At 37.0% G+C, this 22,365-nt stretch overlaps 1 protein-coding gene across 1 annotated transcript in view; it reads right to left on the bottom strand.

Moving 5' to 3' along the window:
• The window catches only part of NRDC (nardilysin convertase), a 72,630-nt gene that overhangs the window by 19,687 nt on the left and 30,578 nt on the right, over nucleotides 1–22,365 (bottom strand). The window contains exons 5-14 of the mRNA XM_070405102.1: nucleotides 17,329–17,402; nucleotides 16,491–16,586; nucleotides 13,637–13,759; nucleotides 11,472–11,529; nucleotides 9,015–9,088; nucleotides 7,592–7,661; nucleotides 4,143–4,220; nucleotides 2,380–2,500; nucleotides 2,241–2,299; nucleotides 1,930–1,984 (exon numbers count right to left, since the gene is read on the bottom strand). Of these exons, the coding sequence (XP_070261203.1) occupies nucleotides 1,930–1,984; nucleotides 2,241–2,299; nucleotides 2,380–2,500; nucleotides 4,143–4,220; nucleotides 7,592–7,661; nucleotides 9,015–9,088; nucleotides 11,472–11,529; nucleotides 13,637–13,759; nucleotides 16,491–16,586; nucleotides 17,329–17,402 (808 nt within the window). The remainder of the gene's footprint in view (nucleotides 1–1,929; nucleotides 1,985–2,240; nucleotides 2,300–2,379; nucleotides 2,501–4,142; nucleotides 4,221–7,591; nucleotides 7,662–9,014; nucleotides 9,089–11,471; nucleotides 11,530–13,636; nucleotides 13,760–16,490; nucleotides 16,587–17,328; nucleotides 17,403–22,365) is intronic.

The following is a 22,365-nucleotide window of genomic DNA, read 5'->3' on the forward strand; positions in this document are numbered from 1 at the left end:
TTGAAGAAATAATGACAGAAAACTTCCCTTACCTGAAAGAAATAGACTTACAAGTCCAGAAAGTGCAGAGAACCCCAAACAAAAGGAATCCAAAGAGGACCACACCAAGACACATCATCATTAAAATGCCAAGAGCAAAAGACAAAGAGAGAATTTTAAAGCAGCAAGAGAAAAACAGTCAGTTACCTACAAGGGAGTTCCCATACGACTGTCAGCTGATTTCTCAACAGAAACTTTGCAGGCCAGAAGGGAGTGGCAAGAAATATTCAAAGCGATGAATACCAAGAACCTACAACCAAGATTACTTTACCCAGCAAAGCTATCATTCAGAATTGAAGGTCAGATAAAGAGCTTCACAGATAAGAAAAAGCTAAAGGAGTTCATCACCACCAAACCAGTATTATATGAAATGCTGAAAGGTATTCTTTAAGAAGAGGAAGAAGAAGAAAAAGGTAAAGATACAAATTATGAACAACAAATACACATCTATCAACAAGTGAATCTAAAAATCAAGTGAATAAGTAATCTGATGTACAGAATGAACTGGTGAATATATAGAATCAGGGGCATAGAAAGGGAGTGGACTGATTATTCTCGGGCGGGGGGGGGAGGAATGTGGGGGGTGCGGGAAGAGACTGGACAAAAATCGTACATCTATGGATGAAGACAGTGGGGTGGGGGCAAGGGCAGAGGGTGGGGTGGGAACTGGGTGGAGGGGAGCTATGGGGGGAAAAAGAGGAACAACTGTAATAATCTGAACAATAAAGATTTAATTTAAAAAAATGTAGGGGTAAAGTACAGTGATATCTATAATTAAATCTCAAATGTTTTGAGGAAAAAAATGCACATATACCCACACATACATATATATATAGAGAGAGAGAGAGAATGAGAAAAAAATAAAATATGGTAAAATATTAGCAATTGGTGAAGCCAGGTAAGGGATATACCAGTGATCACTGGACTGCTTTTTCTGAGAGTTTAAAAAGTTGGAGGGATGAACTATTATTCTGAGGAGGGATGTAAAGGGAATCCAAGGCACAAAAGGGTTTTTTTAAAAAATCCTGCCCTAAAATCCTTACCTTTCAGACCTTACATAATACCTTTCTTTCATATACCCTGTACCACAGACACATAGGATCATTCACTTTTTCACATTATCCCAGAGTTCTCCACTGATGTGCTTCCTATTGCTTAGAATGCATCCAAACCTTATCCATTTAAAAAAAAAATTTGATTGATTTTAGAGAGAGAAAGGAAGACGGAGAGGGGGAGAGAGAGGGATGGAGGGAGGGCAAGAGAGAGAATAGCATCAATTCGCTGCTCTACCCATTCATGCATTCATTGGTTGATCCTTTCTTGTATGTGCACTGACCGAGGATCAAACCCACGTATGGAACGGCGCTCTAACCAATTGAGCTACCCAACCAGGGCCAAACCTTAAGCATTTTTTAATACTGAACTCAATTCAAATTTATCATATCCATGAAACCTTCCCTAGTCATATTCCAATCAAGACAAATGCTCTCCTTGCCCAGAAATCCTAGAGTGCACTGTTTCTAACATTACATATGGTTATTACTACTCATTATCTTGTAGAATGTCTTTACAATATTTGAATCCCCCAAATATTAAGTCTGATACCAAGCTTTCCATGAATGTTTATCAAAGAGATAGACAGATGGATGCCTACATAGATTACCACACAATATGATTTGTGTCAATCTGCCTAATCCTTCACTCTTACTCAGTATAAATACTCAAAAACACAGAGTTAACTTTCAGATAGACTCAAGGCCATCTTGAGACTCACATGACAGAGAGAGGCAAAATTAGAACTCCAGTGACACTTCCAAAAAGAGGAACAATATCCACACTAGTTTCAACTTGGTCATAGAAAACTTTCAAAAAGAATTTGACTTCCAGTACCTGCTCTTGGTAATGGAACTCATTGTCCTCAATTTTCTGAATCTCTTCAAAAATTCTATGAAGGAAAAAAATTACACTTATAAGACATATTAAAATTTCTCATTAGAATCATCAACAAGAAAAAAGAAGCATAAAAATAAGCAGACTGGCCATTTACATGTAGAGAATAAGACTATGGAGCCAATATAGGAAATTAAGTAGGAAATGCCTGGAAAATGATCAAAGCAGGACTAAAACATGTCTATTGGCAGCCTAAAGGCTAAAACATACTAGGATTAACTCCTGGCCTAATTCTAATAAGTATGTATTACCTTTTTTCTGGGCCTAACTTCTGCAGCATTTTTAAATACTGGAAAACAGTATGAGCCACCTAAAAACAAAACATCTCATTATATTTTTGCATAAAGTGATATCTATATTTTTTTAAAACCCTCCATTTTAATTATTTACCTCATAGAAATGTTCATAACCCTCATCAGTCAATGTAATAGAAATGCTGAACACTGAGTAAGTAGAATTTTGCTCAAATCCTGTCTCACCATTTCCACCAAAGAGTGCAAGAGCCCAGCACCTACAGTCAGGAAAAATTAATCCAATCAATATATTGGGACTGATAGTCTGCAAATACATCAAATTCACAAAATAGGTCAGCTTTCTTTGTAAAATTTGGGGAAGTTCAGCCTTTGATGCAAACATGCTTTCCAACAGTAAGTTTAAAAGCACTAATTTTAAAAGCACAAAACCTCCCAAGGAATTGCAGTACATTCGGGAATCACAACAGGAAATGATAGTCTTGTTTAATAGAAACACTAATATATATTACAAAATAGTAAAACATTAACAGTTTTATGAAGCAATAGTAATTTTCGTTGAAGATAAAGCAAAATATTAAGAATCTAAAGTAAGGAGGGAGAAAGCCAGAAGAGAGTGGGAAATTCTAATAAAATTAGTAAGGTAGAAAGGTTATGCACGTTTCAAAGCATTTTACATTTACTGTGCAAGGCATATATGTACCTAATATCACTAACTATTTTATAATAACCCTGCCCTCTCAGCTTTCTTTGAATGTTCTAGTACACACTAATGTTTTAAAGTACTTATTTAAATTTATCATGTACCTTTCCATTCTTGAATTAGTGTATAAAAAAGTCAAACAAGGAATTACTTTAATGTATTTGTCCTGATGCTAAAGCAATATTTCTACTATTTTATTAGACAATTTAAACACATGCCTAAATGCATTAGGAAACATTCTGCATACTAGTATACTGTTCACGGTCCCACATACTTTTGTGATTTATCGCCCAAAGAAGTTCTCATTAGTCTACCTTTTGGGTTGTGAAAGCTTAGAGATCCTCAGCATGCATGCATGCATGCATTCATTCATTCATTCATTGTTAATCCTCACCCGAGGATATTTTTCCATTGATTTTTAGAGAGTAGAAGAGAGAGAGAAAGACAGAGAGAAACCTCAATGTGAGAGAAACACATCGATTGGTTGCCTTCTGCACAAGCCCCGACTAGGGCCCGGGCTGGGGAGGTGCCTGCAACTAAGGTTCGTGCTCTTGACCACATTCGAACCCAGGACCCTTTGGTCCACAAGCCGATGCTCTTTTCGCTGAGCCAAACCAGCGAAGCGATCCTCAACATTTAAATAATTGACTTCCTTCAAATCTAAATTCTTGGTTAGAGCTAACTTTTGATGCAATTCTGTAATCTATTACTTTATGATTTTTTAATTTTTGTGTACAACTACTTCCAACATGGACTAAAAGGGGACTTCCAAGGAAATACACAAATATAATACAGCCATAAAAATAATCTAGGTTAGCCCTGGATGATGTGGTTCAGTTGGTTGAGCGTTGTCCATGAACCTAAAGGTCACTGGTTCGATTCCCAGTCAGGGCACGTACCCAGATTGCAGGCTCAATCCCTAGTTGAAGTGCGTGCGAGAGGCAACTGCTCGATTTTACTCTCTCACATCATTGTTTCTCTTTCTCTCTCTCCCTCTCCCTTCCTCTCTCTCTAATAAGTCAATAAAAACACATTTTAACTAAATAAAAAAATAGTTATTAAAGTGACTATAATTAAGCATTAGATTTGATTCTAGGCTTCCTGGCTGATAAAGCAAAAAGAGAAAAGAATGGGTTATATTAACACTTATTGTTTACTATTTTTCAGAGATTGCTATAATTCATTAATTGAATACTTGCTTTTTTCTAAGGTAAGAAAGAATGCTGCCTTTGCCTTCATGTCCAACCAGCCAAGAAATATAATGAAGTGGCTTTACCCTTTAAAAAAAAATATTAAGGTTAGAAAATTTTTAAAATAAGGTATTAATACACCAGAAAACCATACTCTGAGACTACAATATTTGAGAATATGATTATAAACTTATTCTCACATAAATTCCACTACACATGAAAATATAATTAATTTGATAGTAGCAGGATAAGAATATAAAACATGGTAAAACTGAACTTCACCTGAAATTACTGAATGAGTATAATCATTACAAAATTTAAGACTACTACTTTTCCTCTTGGACACCAAACTTATTTCTCTTCATAACAAAATCTTTCATTTTTGTTTCACTCAAAGTGGATTACAGATTTTTTATCATTTTAGAACCTAATGCAATATGAATCATTCTGCATCTGTAAAAGCTTTCAGTATTCCATCATGCTCTTCAGTTAACTGAAATGTGTTGCTTTAAGGGTCAGAAAACCCAAGTTATAGTTTTAGTTTTTCCTTTAAATGCTCTTGAGCAGGAAGCTTAGCCTCTCTATATTTTTCTTTTCCTCTTCATTTGTCTAACTGCTTTCTCATGGGGTTTTCATGAAAATGCTTTTATTATATAATAACTAGAGGCCCGTTGCACGAACTCGTGCCCCAGTGGGGTCCCCTCAGCCTGGCCTGCAGTATCGGGCCGAAACCGGCTCTCAGACATCCCCCGAGGGGTCCTGGATTGCGAGAGGGCACAAGCCAGGCCAAGGGACTCCACTGGTGCACAATTGGGGCCGGGAGGGACACGGGAGGTTGGCCAGCGGGAAGGGGTTGCAGGAGGGCTCCAGGGCATGTCTAGCCCATTTCACTGGGTCCTGATTAGCCAGATCCCAGCAGCAAGCTAACCTACCAGTTGGAGCGCCTGCCCCCCTGGTGGTCAGTGCACATCATAGCGAGCAGTTGAGCAACCTTAGCATAACATTAGCATATTACTATGCTAATTGGTTGAACGGCCGACAGGACACTTCGTATATTAGGCTTTTATTATATAGGATATTCTTTAATAATCTGAGTAGTTATATATTATGTTATTCATATTGTGTTTTCCCACTGGATTCTACTATAATTTCAGAAATATATTTCTACCAAAACAAAATACAGAAAAATATACTGGGTTAGGAAATTTAACATTCTTAAATCTTAAAGTTACTTCACAGAATTATATTCAGTAAACTTTAAAAGTCAAAATATAATATGATTTCAACTATGTTAAGCAAACCCCAAAACCAACACAATACTGTTTAAAGTCTGAATTTGAACTATATCTATGGTGAGACTGATGGAGGGGAGCAAATCAGTTAAAGAATGAACCTAGCTGATTACACATTCACATCTGAACAAAGCTAACTGTACTGTATTTGGTAACTCTGGAGGGATAAACACTTGACTTTTGTGAAAAAGGGGCTCCCAAAAAAAGCTCATTTACTGGGAACTCACGTAGTTGGAAATGCAAAATAACTCAAAAAATAAAAACTAGAAGGAAACATACTGCAATGTTGATGGTCTTTGGAAAACAGAATCATGGATGACTTTTTTCTACTTTTCAAGAGTTCTACAATGAATCACTTTAATAATCAGTCAGACGGTGAACAGGTTTTGTTAATCAAAAAATAGAAAATGTGACTGGCCAGCGTGGCTCAGCATTGAGCATCAACCTATGCACCCAAAGGTCACAGTTCCAATTCCCCACCAGTGTATATGCCCAGGTTGTGGGCTTCATCCCCAGTGTGGGGCATGCAGGAGGCAGCCGATAAATGATTCTCTCTCATCATTGATGTTTCTATTTCTCCCTCTCCCTTCTTCTCTGAAATCAATAAAAATATTTCTTAAAAAAATAAGAAAGTAGAAAATGTGATCTCACTCATATGTGGAACCTAAAGAACAAAATAAACTGATGAATGAAATAGATCCAGAGACATAGAAACATGGAGCAGACTGTCAAATCTCAGAGGGAAGGCAGGGGCCGGGGGTGGGAAGAATTTAACCAAAGAACATGTATGTATATATGCATAACCCATTAACAAAGACAATAGTGTGGTAAAGGCCTGGGGTGGGGGATGGGTATGAGCTAGAAGGGGACAATGGGGGGGGGGGGAGAGGGACATCTGTAATACTTTCAACAATAAAGATTAAGCCGACACCGGTTTGGCTCAGTGGATAGAGCGTCGGCCTGCGGACTGAAGGGTCCCGGGTTCGATTCCGGTCAAGGGCATGTACCTGGGTTGCGGGCACATCCCCAGTAGGAGGTGTGCAGGAGGCAGCTAATCGATGTTTCTCTCTCATCGATATTTCTAACTCTTTATCTCTCTCCTTTCCTCTCTGTAAAAAATCAATAAAATATATTAAAAAAAAAAAAACAACAATAAAGATTAAAAAAAAGAGAGAAAATAGGAAATAAGAAGTGTTTTATATTCATTATTTTAATGTCTGAACAATATAAAACTATTGATAATGGGCCTATATTTGAGGACAGAGACCAAGAAAAGGAGAAAGCAGAGCTTTACTTTTTATTTAATATCCTTTGTCCTATTTTAATATTTTATAAGCATGCATTATTTTCATAGTAAAAATTCAAAACAAATAAACTTTTAAATATGCATGTAATAATGTTAACACTTTTGGGGTCACTAACATATCTATACAATCAATGTATACTTTTTGTATATTATCCTTTTGAATGTTCTAATACATACATTTTTAAAAAATCAATTTTTACTGCACTTAGGCAATGCACATCAGTTTCTTTCCTTCTGCTTATTGGCATGTCCTCATAGTTTTGTTTTATTGGTAATAGTTTTTCAAAATAGGTTAAATTTTTATCAGTTTATTAGCATTTGTTTCTAATTAGAAAAGTATTTATAGGCATTGACTGATCTTTATTTTTAAAGAATGTCTTGACCCATGCTATATTGTTCAAATAAGTTAACTATATAAATAAGCTGAAATGTTTTCCTAATTTACATAAATCTGCCCCAACTCATTCCCAACTCATAGTTAGACTAAGTCCTTGATATTTATGCCGTAGTCATATTCTAGGCTCAAAATTATTTAACTATATTTTTGACAAGTTCAAACTAAATGGTCCCAATTGGCAAATACATAAAGCAAATATATTTTGTACTCAAAGTACTAAAGAAAATAATTACAAAAGTTAGTATTCACACTAAGCTACTTAATTTCAATGACTCAGGAAAGGCAACCAGTTACAAGATAATTCTATTTTTTATACCCAAGAAGACATTAAAATATATAGCAAGGCTTGACAAATTTAGTGTTTATAAATCCAGAATTCCCAAAGTTAAACCATTTAATATGCTTTAAAAAATATGACTGTCACTCAGTAATTAATGGGAGTAAATTTTCTCTTGACTCTTACCTGTAATGTTGCTGTTGAGGGGGAAGTGCCCACGTGATGGTCAGAGCATGAATTTTTCTAATTGGAACAACTAAAAAATATTTGAAGAACAAATATAAGACTTTCTCCATAACTTTGACTATGTTACACAAAATTTTTTAAATTCAATAAATAACCTAACCAGGGTAAGGTTAAATACAATACAATTATCTTTAAAACTCACAATAAAACAATAAACAGGGTAAGGTTAAATACAATACAATTATTATTTCAAGTTGCCAATTTTCCAATTTGAATAATGCAATTTTTGGAACTTTCTTTTCAATTTGGTTTCACAGGTAGAGTAGACATGGATAAAAGATCAAAACATCAAATGCTCCTAAGGATGGATTCTTTTTTGCAAGAAAGGATACAGGACTAGGGAGTCAGGAGACCCATGGTTGAAATCCAGCCCTACCACTATCTTGTTATACATGTTTATTTAATCTCGAGAAAATCATTTGAATTTAAATCTTTTTGGATCTGTTTTTTTATGGTAGGTGAGGGGATTAGGCTGCAGTAACTCTAAAATTTTTTCCAGTGCTATTATTTTATGATTCTATGAAGAGAAAATCTAAAGCCAGAAAGAATAGTACCAAATATAAGTCAGCTTAGATATGGCACCAACAGCAGACAAAGGGTGTGACAAAACAGTCACTTATCAGAGGAAAGGAAGAGGGAAGAGACTGGCAGTGGGTGAAAGAGAGAGGAATGTTTAGGTAACTAGGAGAAAGAAAAAAACCTGCCATAATAAAAAGAGCAAAGAAAGAGAAATGGTGAATTTTAAATGTTTCTCCAATATTTGTTATATAGCAAATTGCTACGTAAATTATAGTATATGTGATGGTTTATTGGCCAGTTATTACAAATGTAATATTAAATGAAAAAGCAAGAAATAGAGGTGTATATACTTTACAATCTCAACTACATTAAGAAAATATTCCTAGAGAAACTCAAAAGGAAATTTGACAAAATGACTTGTCTGTATGGTAAGATTTAGGGGTGATTTTCCCTCCTATTTACAAATTTTTCTTCAGTAAACAAAAATGGTTTTTTATAATAAAGATACAAGAAAATAATTTCCAAAATGTTTTCCCCTCCTCTGTTTCTTTCTTTTTAAACGCAAAAAGAGAGCGGAAAATAGATAAAATGAAATAGGAAAGAAACAAACAAAGGACATAAGGGAACAAGGGGAAAAAGGGAGAAAGCATGAAACAGACCAATTTAAGTAGCAGCAGGCCAATCTGCTGTGCATTAGTGGCTAACTGGATCTCCACTGTCCACCTACTCCCTTTCCAACCTAGCTGTACTTTCCGTTGTGTTTTCATTTTCAAAGAAAATTGGCAGCCTCCATTAAGTTTTAGAGAATGTACTAAAGTTATTTCAAAAATCTTGATTCACAAACCTCTATAAAGTTTGTTAAATGCTGGTGTGTCAAATGGATCCGTTAAATGGCCAAAGTTTGGTTTGGGTAACCCACTGAAAATAAAACAAATGCATTAAAATTTAATTGGCAAAAGCCTTTAAAGCAGTATCTTTAGGGATGCCTAACTGATAAGTTATTTACAATCCATTCTACATATTACTGGCTGAAAAGCATTCTAGGCCTAAGTGAATAGATGGCAATAAAGCCACAAATCTTGAATTATACAACCTGTTCTTAACCTCTGTCCAAATGACGAAAATATCTTTAAAACTCACAATAAAACAATAAATTAAAGGGACCTCCCCTCCCAATATTTATTGCCTCTCTCGACATATTCAACTTCAGTTATCCTCCTATACAAAGCCGTTTAAGAAAGAAAACTTAGATATAATTTTTTAAATTCAACAAACATAAATGACGTGATTAAGTATAAAGCACTATATTAGGTACTTTGGTATTTAAAAGACTTGACTCCCCTTCTAGAAGCTTCCTATCTGGCTGAAGATATTGTAACTAATAATGGTCAATATGAATAATTTCAAATATCTAGAAAAAATTTTAATCTTTATGATTAAGAAACCAAAGTTAGTGAATACTAAGAAAATTTTTTAAAATGCTTATCAGGAATTGATAGGATCTAATGAATACCTCTAATTCAATTATACCTCTGATTTTTATTAGTAAAGTTTCACAGTGAAACATGTTTCAAACTGCCACTTGACATTTCCATAACTCAGCGATTTTCTTATCAAAACAAACAAAACAAAAACTTGCAACTTTGGCATGGCTTTCATTATCTTTCTGTACATAAAAAGTACTGCTAATTACCAATGGAAATTAACATAAAGCCAAAATAATAAAACAAATAGTTGTTATTATAAATTATTCTAACATTTTTTAAAAAATATATTTTATTGATTTTTTACAGAGAGGAAGGGAGAGGGATAGAGAGTTAGAAACATCGATGAGAGAGAAACATCGATCAGTTGCCTTCTGCACACTCCCCACTGGGGATGTGCCTGCAACCAAGGTACATGCCCTTGACTGGGAATCGAACCTGGGACCCTTGAGTCTGAAGGCTGACGCTCTATCCACTGAGCCAAACCGGTTAGGGCTTATTCTAACATTTTTAAAGCAAATTTTTCTTTTGTAAGTTTACAATAAATCATGTCTTCAAATGAAGAAATGGAAAAAGTCATGCTTATTCACCTGATGTAAGAAAAAAACTGATGTTATTTATTTTATAAAAATGCAAACCGTTAGGAGTGGGAAGAAAGACTTAATTGCTTCAGAATTAAAGTTTTATTTGTATTCCTTATAACACAAAAATGTAACAATAAAGTTTCAAATGTTTTTATTATTTGATGAATTTAGGTGCACAAAAAACAGCTTTCTGAACTGGAACCCTACATACAATTTCTAATAAAAAAAATTGGTTCAACTATATGAAACCGACTTTTCAGACAGTATGATGGAAAATCAATCATCTACAAGATTATTTCTTTTATGGGGAAAAGCATTCCAAGTTCCAAACAACTGACTTAAAAAAACAACTTTCAGGCCCTGGCCGGTGGGGTTAAGTGGTTAGAGTCAGACCGTGCACTGAAGGGTCACGGGTTTTCTTTTTTGTTTTTTTTAAATATATTTTATTGATTTTTTACAGAGAGGAAGGGAGAGAGATAGATAGTTAGAAAAATCGATGGGAGAGAAACATCGACCAGCTGCCTCCTGCACATCTCCCACTGGGGATGTGCCCACAACCCAGGTACATGCCCTTGACCGGAATCAAACCCGGGACCTTTCAGTCCGCAGGCCGACGCTCTATCCACTGAGCCAAACCGGTTTTGGCAGGGTCACGGGTTTGATTCTGGGTCAAGGGCATGCACATGGGTTGCAGGTTCTATCTCTGGGCCTAGTCGGGGCACATGCAGGAGTCTCTCTAACATCAATTCCACCTCTCCTTCCACTTTCTCTAAAAAATCAATGGGAAAAATATCCTCAGATGAAGATTAATAAACAAAACAAAAAAACTTTCGAAAGATAATTTGTTCTGAGGCAGGGGATACAAATATATATATTCAACCTGCCTCTCATAAAATACTCACTTTCATATAACACTTTCCACCATAACAGAAAAGCTCTAAATAAATGTAAAAACAGATTTAAATTCTTCAGAATTACTGCTTACCTTAAGTTTATAAATTATGAACTACAGAAACTATGGAGATTTAGATTTTCATCTTATTTTTCCCATTCCGACTCAAAAGCTGGGCAATCTTACTAAACCACTTATAGTTCTTAATGACCTCTTTAAAAAACAAACAAAAAGAAAAATAAAACAACACAAAGAAAAACAAAAAACCTTTGGAACTCATATAAAAAGATATGGTCTCTTTAACTATAAAGGTATATGATTTATGAGAATAAATGTCTTACTTGTTTGGTATCTGAGAGAAGATTTCAGTAACCCACTTTTCCAAAGTATCCAGTGTTTCTTGGGAGGGAGAATGGGGAGAAGACAGGAAAATGCAATTAAATTTTTCACAGATCTTTAGCTATACATAAAGGGATAATTTGGGCATTACCTGCCAGTTCATAACTAGCAATAACAGGAAAAATAAAAATAGTTAAGAAACCTTTAAGAAACATATAATTTTGTTAGACTCCTTTATTCCTCCCTAGTAAAGTTAGAAGAAGCACACAGTTTTTAAAAAAAATATTTTGTTTATCATTAAGCTACTATGAAGGGCCAAGAGATAAGAATATACCAACCATCCTCTAAGGAAGGTTCCTCTCAATTAACCCACATTACACTGACCCTTCTTCTTGGCATCTCATCAGTACTTTTTTTTTTTAAATGTTACTATTTCTAATAACTTTTTAAAAAATATTTTATTGCTTTTTTACAGAGAGGAAGGGAGAAGGATAGAGAGTTAGAAACATCAATGAGAGAGAAACATCGATCAGCTGCTTCCTGCACATCTCCTACCGGGGATGTGCCCGCAACCAAGGTACATGCCCTTGACCAGAATCGAACCTGGGACCCTTCAGTTCGCAGGCCGACGCTCTATCCACTGAGCCAAACCGGTTAGGGCTCATCAGTACTTTTATACTGCATTTATTTTACATTAATTTATACTTGATTAGGTTTTAATCCACAAGTCTTAAGTTTCACATATATATGGCCAAATCATATATACATGATTTCTATTTTCTAATTCTTTATTACTTCATAAGAAATTCTAGTAAAACAGGAGAGCTAAATAAATAAGTAAACCTTTTAGCTTTATCCCAGTGACTCATTACCATCATTGGATAGTATTTGTTAGTTCTACCAGACATGTTTCACTAATTCTCAAAAGATATGCCCCAGGATATAAAACACAAGATGAAAATTACACTAATCAAGTTCTGAATTTATTCTACGCTATTTATAGAGATATTTAACTCTTAAATGGTATAATAAATGCTAACGCTCCAAAATCAATGAGTTTAAATTATAAAAGGCTCTCGTCAAATATCTGGGGCTTATTTTAGAAATTTGCAATAATCATTAATATGCTCTTATATTTATCATCATAAGAGAAGAGAATGCAAAAGAAACAATACCTAGTTGAAGAAAAATGCATGTTCATGACAGATTTGGAAATAATAATTAACTAAGAATTACAAATTAATATTACACACTGAATATGAAATTGCCTATTTTAACAAATGTTGTAAAATGAATCTAAATGCCCACCTACAGTTTGAACAAAAGAATCTACTAGAACATATCCATAATTTTACATTGATGTCAACTTTAATAGACTAATTTTGATTCTAAATGCAAAAATGTGTTACATTTAAATGCCAAGTCAGCTCTGACCTGAATTTTGATAATGAAAGAACAAAACTTTATAAAAATAAGAATATTAGGGTGAGAGGAACATGTCTTTTTTTTTTGTAAAAAATGTGTAAACTATACAGTATTTCAAAAGGAATAGTTTAGCAACTGATAACTTTGAAAAATAACCAAAGCTGATTGAAAGGTAAAGAGAACTACTATGATTTCTTTAATGAGAAAAAGTTAACACAAGCTACTGAAGATAATGATAAAAGAAGGAAAAGAGTAGAGGAATTGATCAGTATTTTACATTTAAGATACTACCAGCATTACCATAACGGAATTCAATTAATCATGCCATTTTACTGGACCCTACAGAAGGATGAAAAGCAGACACCTTCCCCTATAAGAGTTTATCATCAATATGGATTAAATTCACAATGAGAGGTAACAGAGGCAGTAGCTGAATGTGACTTAAAAACAAACAAACAATTTATGACCTATTAGTACATTAGTATAACTCACTAACTAGCTTAGAATAAGATCTGTTTATAAGAGAAAAAAACATTTGCTGATAATCAGATGATTTTGTGCTTCCTGAACTCTTAGCCACTTGCTATGTAACCTCTCCAAATTCTGATTTCCTTTAGTTCATAATTAGGATCAAGCACTAAAGTTATTAACAGTGCACTCACTGCAACACTAGTCAAAGCAAACAAATCCAAAAAACCCACTATTTCAGAGTAAACATAAGGGCCATAATAGGTAATATTACCTTTGGATTGAACCACTAATGTCATGTAATGAGAAGAGTAGTAACGCATCCAGAATTCTCTCAGTCTAGTATATGTATCAATATTATTCCTTTTTGGCTCATGTTTGAGAGTCTCAGCATTTCCTGTAAAAAGATGAAAAATATTATAGAAATAAAGTTTACTTTGCTCAAAGTCTCTATCCCAATAATGCATACTCTGCTACTATATATAATTAATGAAATAACCTAAGTGACTCAAGAATATTGAACCAGTGTATAATAGTAATAATATCACTCTAAGACAAAAATTCCCAAGAAACAATTCTGAGATATATTTTAACACATAAGATATTAATAATCTCTAGTTGGTAAAACCTTAGCAACAATAATTGCCTTAAACTTCCTTTCTTAATAATTAGTCTACCATTCAAATCAGATTTTATCTCTGAATTACTTTTATAATATTCTGTATAATTCTTAGAAATAAACCACATAAAGCATGGATGCCATATAAAATGTTTATAACTGTACAAAATATACAAAGAAGCAAAACATCCTTTGAATGAAGTACCATTTCAATCTATAAACCCCAGATTTGGTCAAGAGGATTAATATGAGGCTGTAACTGATATAAAACTAAGAAAATGGCATTATTAAAAACAGATACCATTTAAACAGCTTACCAGTTAAACAAAATTAGGTCACAGCTCAAAAACTATTAGAGAAATAATTGCTGAATCTCTGTTGATAAACGGAAATGTCAGGTTGGGGAAGAGAACAGATTTTATAATCAGACTAGTGACCCAGTGCATGGACTCATGCACATTGAAAGGAAATTAGAAGGTGGCCGGCAGGGCAGGACTGGGTGAGATGGGCCAGACATGCCCTGGAGCTAACATCCCGCGATCCCTCCCCGGCACCTGGGGCAGTGCCACAGCAGAGTTAAGGGGGTCCCTTCGGCAGGTGGGGTCCCTCGGCCTGGCCTGTGGGGATAGGACCAAAACCAGCTCTCCGACATCCCCCAAGGGGTCCCAGAGTGCGAGAGAGCACTCTGCTAAGTTGCTGTCATACAACGTGTGGAACACAAACACAAGTGCGCAGTAAACCAGATTCGGTCCGACAGTGCGCCAGCAACAACATAACCCACGGCCGAAGGTGTAATCACACGGCCCTGCAAGGAATCAGGCTCCCCCTCTCTGGTTCCAGGGTGCAGCTCCTGTGTTGCCTGCCCCCTGGTGGTCAGTGTGCATCATAGCAACTGGTCAGACGGCTGGACACTTAGCATATTAGCCTTTTACACACACACACACACACACACACACACACACACACACACACACCCTAGAGGCCCGGTGCACAAAAACTTGTGCACTCGGGAGGTCCCTCAGCCCGGCCTATGCCCTCTTGCAGTCTGGGTCCCCTTGGAGGATATCCACCTGCTGGCTTAGGCCCACTCCCTGGGGGATCGGGCCCAAGCCGGCAGTGAGACATCCCTCTGGCAGCCCGGCAGCCCTCGGGGGATGTCCACTTACCAGCAGGGAGCAGACCTAAGCTGCAGTCAGACATCCTTAGTGCTGCTGAGGAGGCGGGAGAGGCTCCTGCCACTACCGCTGTGCTGGCAGCCATCAGCCTGGCTTGTGGCTGAGCAGAGCTCCCCCTGTGAGAGCGCACTGACCACCAGGGGGCAGCTTCTGCATTGAGCGTCTGCCCGCTGGTGGTCAGTGTGTGTCATAGTGACCAGTCATTCCCAGTCGTTCTGCTATTAGGGTCAGTTTGCATATTACCCTTTTACTATATAGGATAGAGGCCTGGTGCATGGGTGGGGACCAGCTGGTTTGCCCTGAAGGGTGTCCCGGAACAGGATGGAGTCCCGCTGGGGTGCCTGGCCAGCCTGGGTGAGGGGCTGATAGCTGTTTTCAGTCTGGCCACACCCTTTTTAGGGTGGGGGGTCCCCACTGGGGTGCTTGGCCAGTATGGGTGAGGGGCTGAGGGCCGTTTTCAGGCTGGCCAAGCCCCCCAGCGACAGAAGCTCCCAGCCTCTCCTTTTTTTCTTTTTTTATTCTGGGATTTATTTACCTTCTATAATTGAAACTTTGTAGCCTTGAGGGGAGCTCAGAGCCGGCCAGGGCGGGGTGGGAAGCTTGGCTTCCTCCATCACCAGGGGCAACCCAAGCCTCCTGCTTGCTCCAGCTCCATGGCCACAGCCAGGTGAAAGCAGGTATCTGGGGTTTATTTATCTTCTATAATTGAAACTTTGTAGCCTTGAGTGGAGCTCAGAGCCAGCTGCGGCAGGCGGGAAGCTTGGCTTCCTCCATCACTGGGCAACCAAGCCTCCTGCTCACTCCAGCTCCGTGGGTGCTGGCCGCCATCTTGGTTGGGCTAATTTGCATATAGTCACTATGACTGGCTGGTGGGCATGGCTTAAGGCATAGCAAAGGTACAGTCAATTTGCATGTTTGTCTTTTATTAGTGTAGAGATATATATACACACATATACATACATACACACACACACACACACTGAGGTTCAAATCCCATCAGTGTGTGATTTAAGCAAATTGTCTCCTCTTAGTGTGTTTCTTTATCTTTAGAGATGACAATAGTAACCAGCTCATAACACTGTTTTGATGATCAAATGAGATAATTTATGTGGTGTCAGCAGAGTATCTAACACCAACAAAGCATTCACAAAATGTTAGGTGCTATTCTTCATATATTCAATATTAGAGAACCTAATATAGGCAATACTACTTTGTATTTGAAAATGTAAAAGTTACCTAGCTACCCTACTTTTATAATTTTCCATTCTTTATCAACTTTTCATATTCTCAATCTTCCTTAACTAGAAAATATGAAACAAGCTAAAGTATCTTACCCCAAAAAAATTTCCCCATAGGATGTCCAGGTCTAGCAAGGCTTCCAAACAACATTTCCTTTCTGTTTGCATCAGAAGGTCTTGCAAGCTGATATTCTGTCAGTTTTAAAGAAACACTTTTAATTAAATGAAATTCTGTATCTACTTTATTACCTGGAAACTCAAGCTTAAAGAACTGAAAGTAAGGAAGTAACAAAAATTAATCATGTGCTATAAAACTGAAGTGGAGAAATCAATAATCTAGGCTAGGCTCTATGACTTAACATATTTATAACATTGGGTAGTCAGTTCTTCTTTCTAGAGGTTTTCCCTTATTTTCAAATAAAACTAGGTAATTAATGATGTGAAGGTTTAAACTCCAGGATGCTATATCCAAGATTTTACTGATGAAAGTGTTAATAAAAAAGCCTGGGCAGTATGGCTCAGTGGTTGAGCACCCCTATTATGAAACAGGAGATCACAATTCGATTCCCAGTCAGGGCACATGCCAGGGTTGCAGGCTCAATCCCCATAGGGGCCATGAGGGGAGCAGCCAGTTATAATTCTCTCCCATAGTTGGTGTTTCTATCTCTCCCTCTCCCTTCCTCTCTCTGAAATCAATAAAAACATATATTTTTTAAAAGCCTGAAAAAAAAATAAAAATCTACCATCCTTTTACTTCAAATCCATGCTGAATTATACATTTAACGGCTTCAGGAATAAACATGACACATCTATTTCAATTTAACCCTTATTATATAAAAATAAAATAGAGTAGTGATAAAGAATGATAAATGTGCTAAATAAAAAACTGGTTCTATAAAGGAAAAAGTGGTAAGACATAAAGCACTTCTCTCACCACTGTCAACAGCTTCAACTTCACGGTCAATCGCATCTCTGATCATTAGTGGATGGATGAAGAACTGGGCCCACCTGAAAAAACACACAAAAAAATGGCATTTCTGTTTTTGTTCAGTAAAAGCATTTCATCAGTCAACATCTCACTTTTTTAAGACATTTTACTAAGTTGGAGATTAGTTCATGATCATGTGTGGGAGAAATCTGAACAATATTCTGCATTTCTATATTTAAAGTCTACAAACTACTTTTTTTAATCATGAAATTTAACAGCATGCAGAAAAGTATATAAAACATAAACATACAGACTAATGCATAACTGAGTTCACCACCCCAGGTCAAGAAATAGACCACTATCAAAACTCTAGAAGCATCTAACACCAATCCTATCCTTAGAGTTAATATTCCAAATGTTATGGTAATCATCTCTCTGCTTTCCTTTATAGTTTTACCACCTTTATGTATTTTAGACCAGTTGTTTCTTGACTTTGTTTTTTCATTTTCAACCTGAGGGAGGCTTTGTAGAAATTTTCTCCTAATCACTCCATGAAATTTTAATATCACAGATATATGATCTATCTGTTTATATACTGTACTAGAGGCCCTGTGCATGAAAATTCATGCACTGGAGGGGGGGTCCCTCAGCCCGGCCTGCCCCCTCTCACAGACTGGGAGTCCTCAGGGGCAGGAGTTGACCCAGTGATCAGGGGAAGGCGACGCCCCCATCACACCTCTGCTGCTGCCACTGCCGGCAGTGCAAGCCTTGGCCAGCCCTGGTCAGCCCTGGGTGGCTGGGCAGCTGCCACCCAAGGCTTGCCTGCACCTCGGGCTGGCCCTGGGCGCCTGGGCAGCTGCCATCCAAGTCTTGCTTGTACCTCAAGCGTCAGCTGGGCAGCCACCATCCGAAACTTGTCTGCACCTTGGGCCGGCCCTGAGCAGTTGGGGGACTGTGGGGACTAGGGTTTCTGGAAGCAGGCATGTGGAGCAGCGGGGCCCGCCTTGAGGCGGGCCCAGCCTTGCAGTGCACCTGCAGCCCTGGTGGGGCTGAGGGGACTGGGCACCATCATCTGTGACTGTGGGTGCCGCCACCTTTGAGGGCATGGCAGTCAATTAGCATATTCCCTCCTTACTGGCTATGGGCGCCACCATCTTTGAGGGCAGGGCAGTAATTAGCATGTTCCCTGCTTATTGGCTGTGGGCGCTGCCATCTTTGAGGGCAGGGCAGTCAATGAGCATATTCCTGCCTTATTGGCTGTGGGCACCACCATCTTTGCGACGGCATGAGGGTCAATTAGCAGAGTCTCTCTTTAGTAGATAGGATGTGTAGCTGTGGTTTTATACATAAAAAGTGTATAAAGCCTACTTTTTATTCAATGCATGGTTACAAACAATTAAATAAAAATTTTAAGTTAAAAAAAATTTAAAGGCTATTAGTATTTCACTTAATGTTATAACTGTAACTGCTATTTAATGTAATTTACTTATATAAATTGTGATGTATCAAATTATATATGCAAATTAGCATTTATATAATAGCAATGGAATCAATTCTTAAATTAATTTTTCCATCAAAAGTAAAATACATAAAAAACTTCTATAATATTTATTATACTTTTAACTTTTGCTTATCTGAGAAGAAACTTTTTCACAACTTTATTGAGGTCTACTTCACATACTGTAAAATTTAGTACACATTTTTCAGTATATTCACAGAGTTGTGCAACTATCACTATAAATTAATTTTGGCTATTTCAATATCCCACAAAGAAATTGGATATTAGCCCTCCCCACCTAGGCAGCCATTAATTTATTTTCTGTGTCTGTGGATTTGCCTGTTCTGGACATTTCACGTAAGTGGAATCACACAATTGTGGTCTTTCATAAGTGGCTTTTTAAAAAATATATTTTTATTGATTTCAGAGAGGAAGGGAGAAGGAGAGAGAGATAGAAACATCAATGATGAGAGAGAATCATTGATTGGCTGCCTCCTGCATACTCCCCCACTAGGGATTGAGCCCGCAACCCAGGCATGTGCCCTTGACCAGAATCGAACCTGGAACCCTTCAGTCCGCAAGCCAACACTCTATGCACTGAGCCAAACAAACCAGCCAGGCATAAGTGGCTTTTTAAATTTAACAATGTTTTCAAGGTTCACCTGTCATAGCTTGTATCAGCAGTTCTTTAATTTCATCACTAAATAGTATTCACTGTATGGATGTATACCACATTTTGTTTGTCTATACATTAGTTGAGGGACATTTAGTTGTTTGTACTTTTTTGTCATGAATAATTCTGTTATGAATATTTGTGTAGATAATTCGGTTTTGAAGCTCACTTAGAGAAGAAACTTTTAACTAGCTACTAGATATTCATTAAGATACTGTCAACATTTTTTCCTTTTCAGTATATGGTATAATTGATGGGTTAAATAACTTTTGATGAATTAAATAATAAAACAGATTATTCTTATTTAATTCTAAAACCCAAAGTCACACCCAAATGCATGAAGGATCAAAATTAAACAACATCCGCAATGGCAACCAACTGGCACATATGTGCAATCGACCTACAGTGGATGTCTCTGAGATCAAATAATCATTTGAAAGTACTCCCATCATCTATCCACCAGTTTTGTAGCTCTGACCTTGCATACACTTTGTATATCTTCCACAAACTCAACGTCAGTGTCAATGGTGCTTATGATATACTTAAAGAACACTCAAGGAGAAATTAAATAGCAAGTAAAAATTTTGTTATGTAAGATTAAGCTTTTGGAGGCCACAAACCATTATCATATCAAACATTTTTCACCCCCCAAGAACCAGTATTTGCCACCAAAGAGAACACTATCATGTCCCTGAGAATATGTGTACTAGAAAATACAGGTTTTTGAACCTTATATAGAAATAAACTATGTATTCTTTGTGTCTAATTTATTTAACTCAACATATGTTTTTAATATTCATCCATATGGTATATGTGGCTGTTTCATTTATTTGCAACACAGTAGAATATGCCACTGTATGAATTTATTCATCCATTCTACTGCTGATGGACAATTGGGCTTATCCCATATTTACTATTAAAAACAATGCTGTCATAAACATTAATATTCTTATAAATGTGTACAAGTTTGTTTATATATACACATATATTTGTAGGAAAGGCAATCCTAGATAATAACATGCGCATGTTCAATATCACTAGATAATATCAAACTTTTTCAAAGTGATTATACTAATTTACACTTACACCAGCAGTTCCAATTCCTCCATTTCCCAAACTCACCCTCATTTGGTATTGTCAGACTTTAAATTTTTCAGCAATATGTAAAACTAGTAGCCCGGTGCACGAAATTCGTGCACATTAAAAAAGAATTAATTGCCCTAACCTATTTGGCTCAGTGGATAGAGCATCGGCCTGCGGACTCAAGGGTCCCAGGTTCGATTCTGGTCAAGGGCATGTATCTTGGTTGCGGGCACATCCCCAGTGGGGAGTGTGCAGGAGGCAGCTGATAGATGTTTCTCTCTCATTGATGTTTCTAACTCTCTATCTCTCTCCCTTCCTCTCTGTAAAAAATCAATAAAATACATTTTTTTAAAAAGGGAATTAATTAGCAGAGATATTTTAATATTGCTATTTGCCCTTTCTCTATAATAGAAGTGTGAGAGATGAAAGGAAATTAGTAAAATGTATATGAAAATAATGTATAAATTTATTAATAAACAGTAACAAAAGGATATAACAACAACAGAGGCATGATATAAAAACGACAAAAACATGATATGAAAACAACAAAAACATGATATAAAAACAACAGTGATGCAAACAATGACTGATAAAGTGATTAAACTTATTCTACTATCTCCCTGTACACCACATTAAGAGTGAAAACACTTTCAGAGTGCTTGACTAATTTCCCTTGTGATGAAGTTCTTAGAACTTTAACTGTAACATCACATGCTCTTCAAACTCGAGAGAAAGCAACATATAACTGACCATGTGCAAAAACGGGTTCAGGTAGGAACATGCCTACTCTGTCTAGAGTTTGTCCTTGTGATTTATTAATAGTCATCACAAATGCTGGCATCACAGGAAACCATCGTCGAATCAATTTAAATGGGAGGCCAGTGTCAGATGGAGACAAATTAATTCTTGGAATCAGAACAGCCTCTCCCTCTGCAGATCCTATTAGTACTTCAGTTTCAATAATGTTAGGTCATAATCTTTTGATAATAAATCTGATACCATTACAAAGACCCCATTTACTACTGAGATTTCTCAATAGCATGATGATTGCACCCACTTTCAATTTTAATTTATGACACGGCATTCCCGAAGGAGTAATACTATTCAGAAATTCGATGGGGAAATTTTCCTTTGTTTCTTTGTTATGGGGTGGGGCCACAACATTAGTAACAAAGAAACAGAATTAAAACTTTATTGTGGGGAGCTGGTACAGTGTTTTGGTCAGGTTCAAGCCTTGGACTGATGAGAGGGCACAGTCCTCTCATTGCCATGTGCAAGTCCCAGCTTGGAGGGCAGGGCTCTCCCAGCACAATTATAGCCAACAGCTGTAGCTGTGAGTGTGAACCTATGATCGGAACACGTGGCCCCACGTGCCTGAGTGATGTGGGCTTGATAGAGTTCAAGTGCATGTAGCTGAGTAGGATTGAAACCCAGGAGAATGTTTGTAAACATCTTGGTCACGCCCTTACTTTGCCTCGTAGCATCTGCTATAAAATAAAGGCATGGCTGTGGGCGTGGTCGCTGTCTCTCAGAGAAGCAGCGTCCCACTGAAACCCAGCTTTCATTCTCTTTTCTGTCTTTTCTAAACCTTTCACCCGCCCCACTCAGGTTCACCCCGTACTGGCGTGGCATACTTTAGATTACAGTGATGACAAACCTTTTGAGCTCGGCGTGCCAGCATTTTGAAAAACCCTAACTTTACTCTGGTGCCTTGTCACATATAGAAATTTTTTGATATTTGCAACCATAGTAAAACAAAGATTTATATTTTTGATATTTATTTTATATA

The sequence above is a fragment of the Myotis yumanensis genome, unplaced genomic scaffold (genome assembly GCF_028538775.1).
Source record: "Myotis yumanensis isolate MYYU_CA2020_CCGP unplaced genomic scaffold, mMyoYum1.0.hap1 SCAF_2, whole genome shotgun sequence".
Classification (NCBI taxonomy): Eukaryota; Metazoa; Chordata; class Mammalia; order Chiroptera; family Vespertilionidae; genus Myotis; species Myotis yumanensis.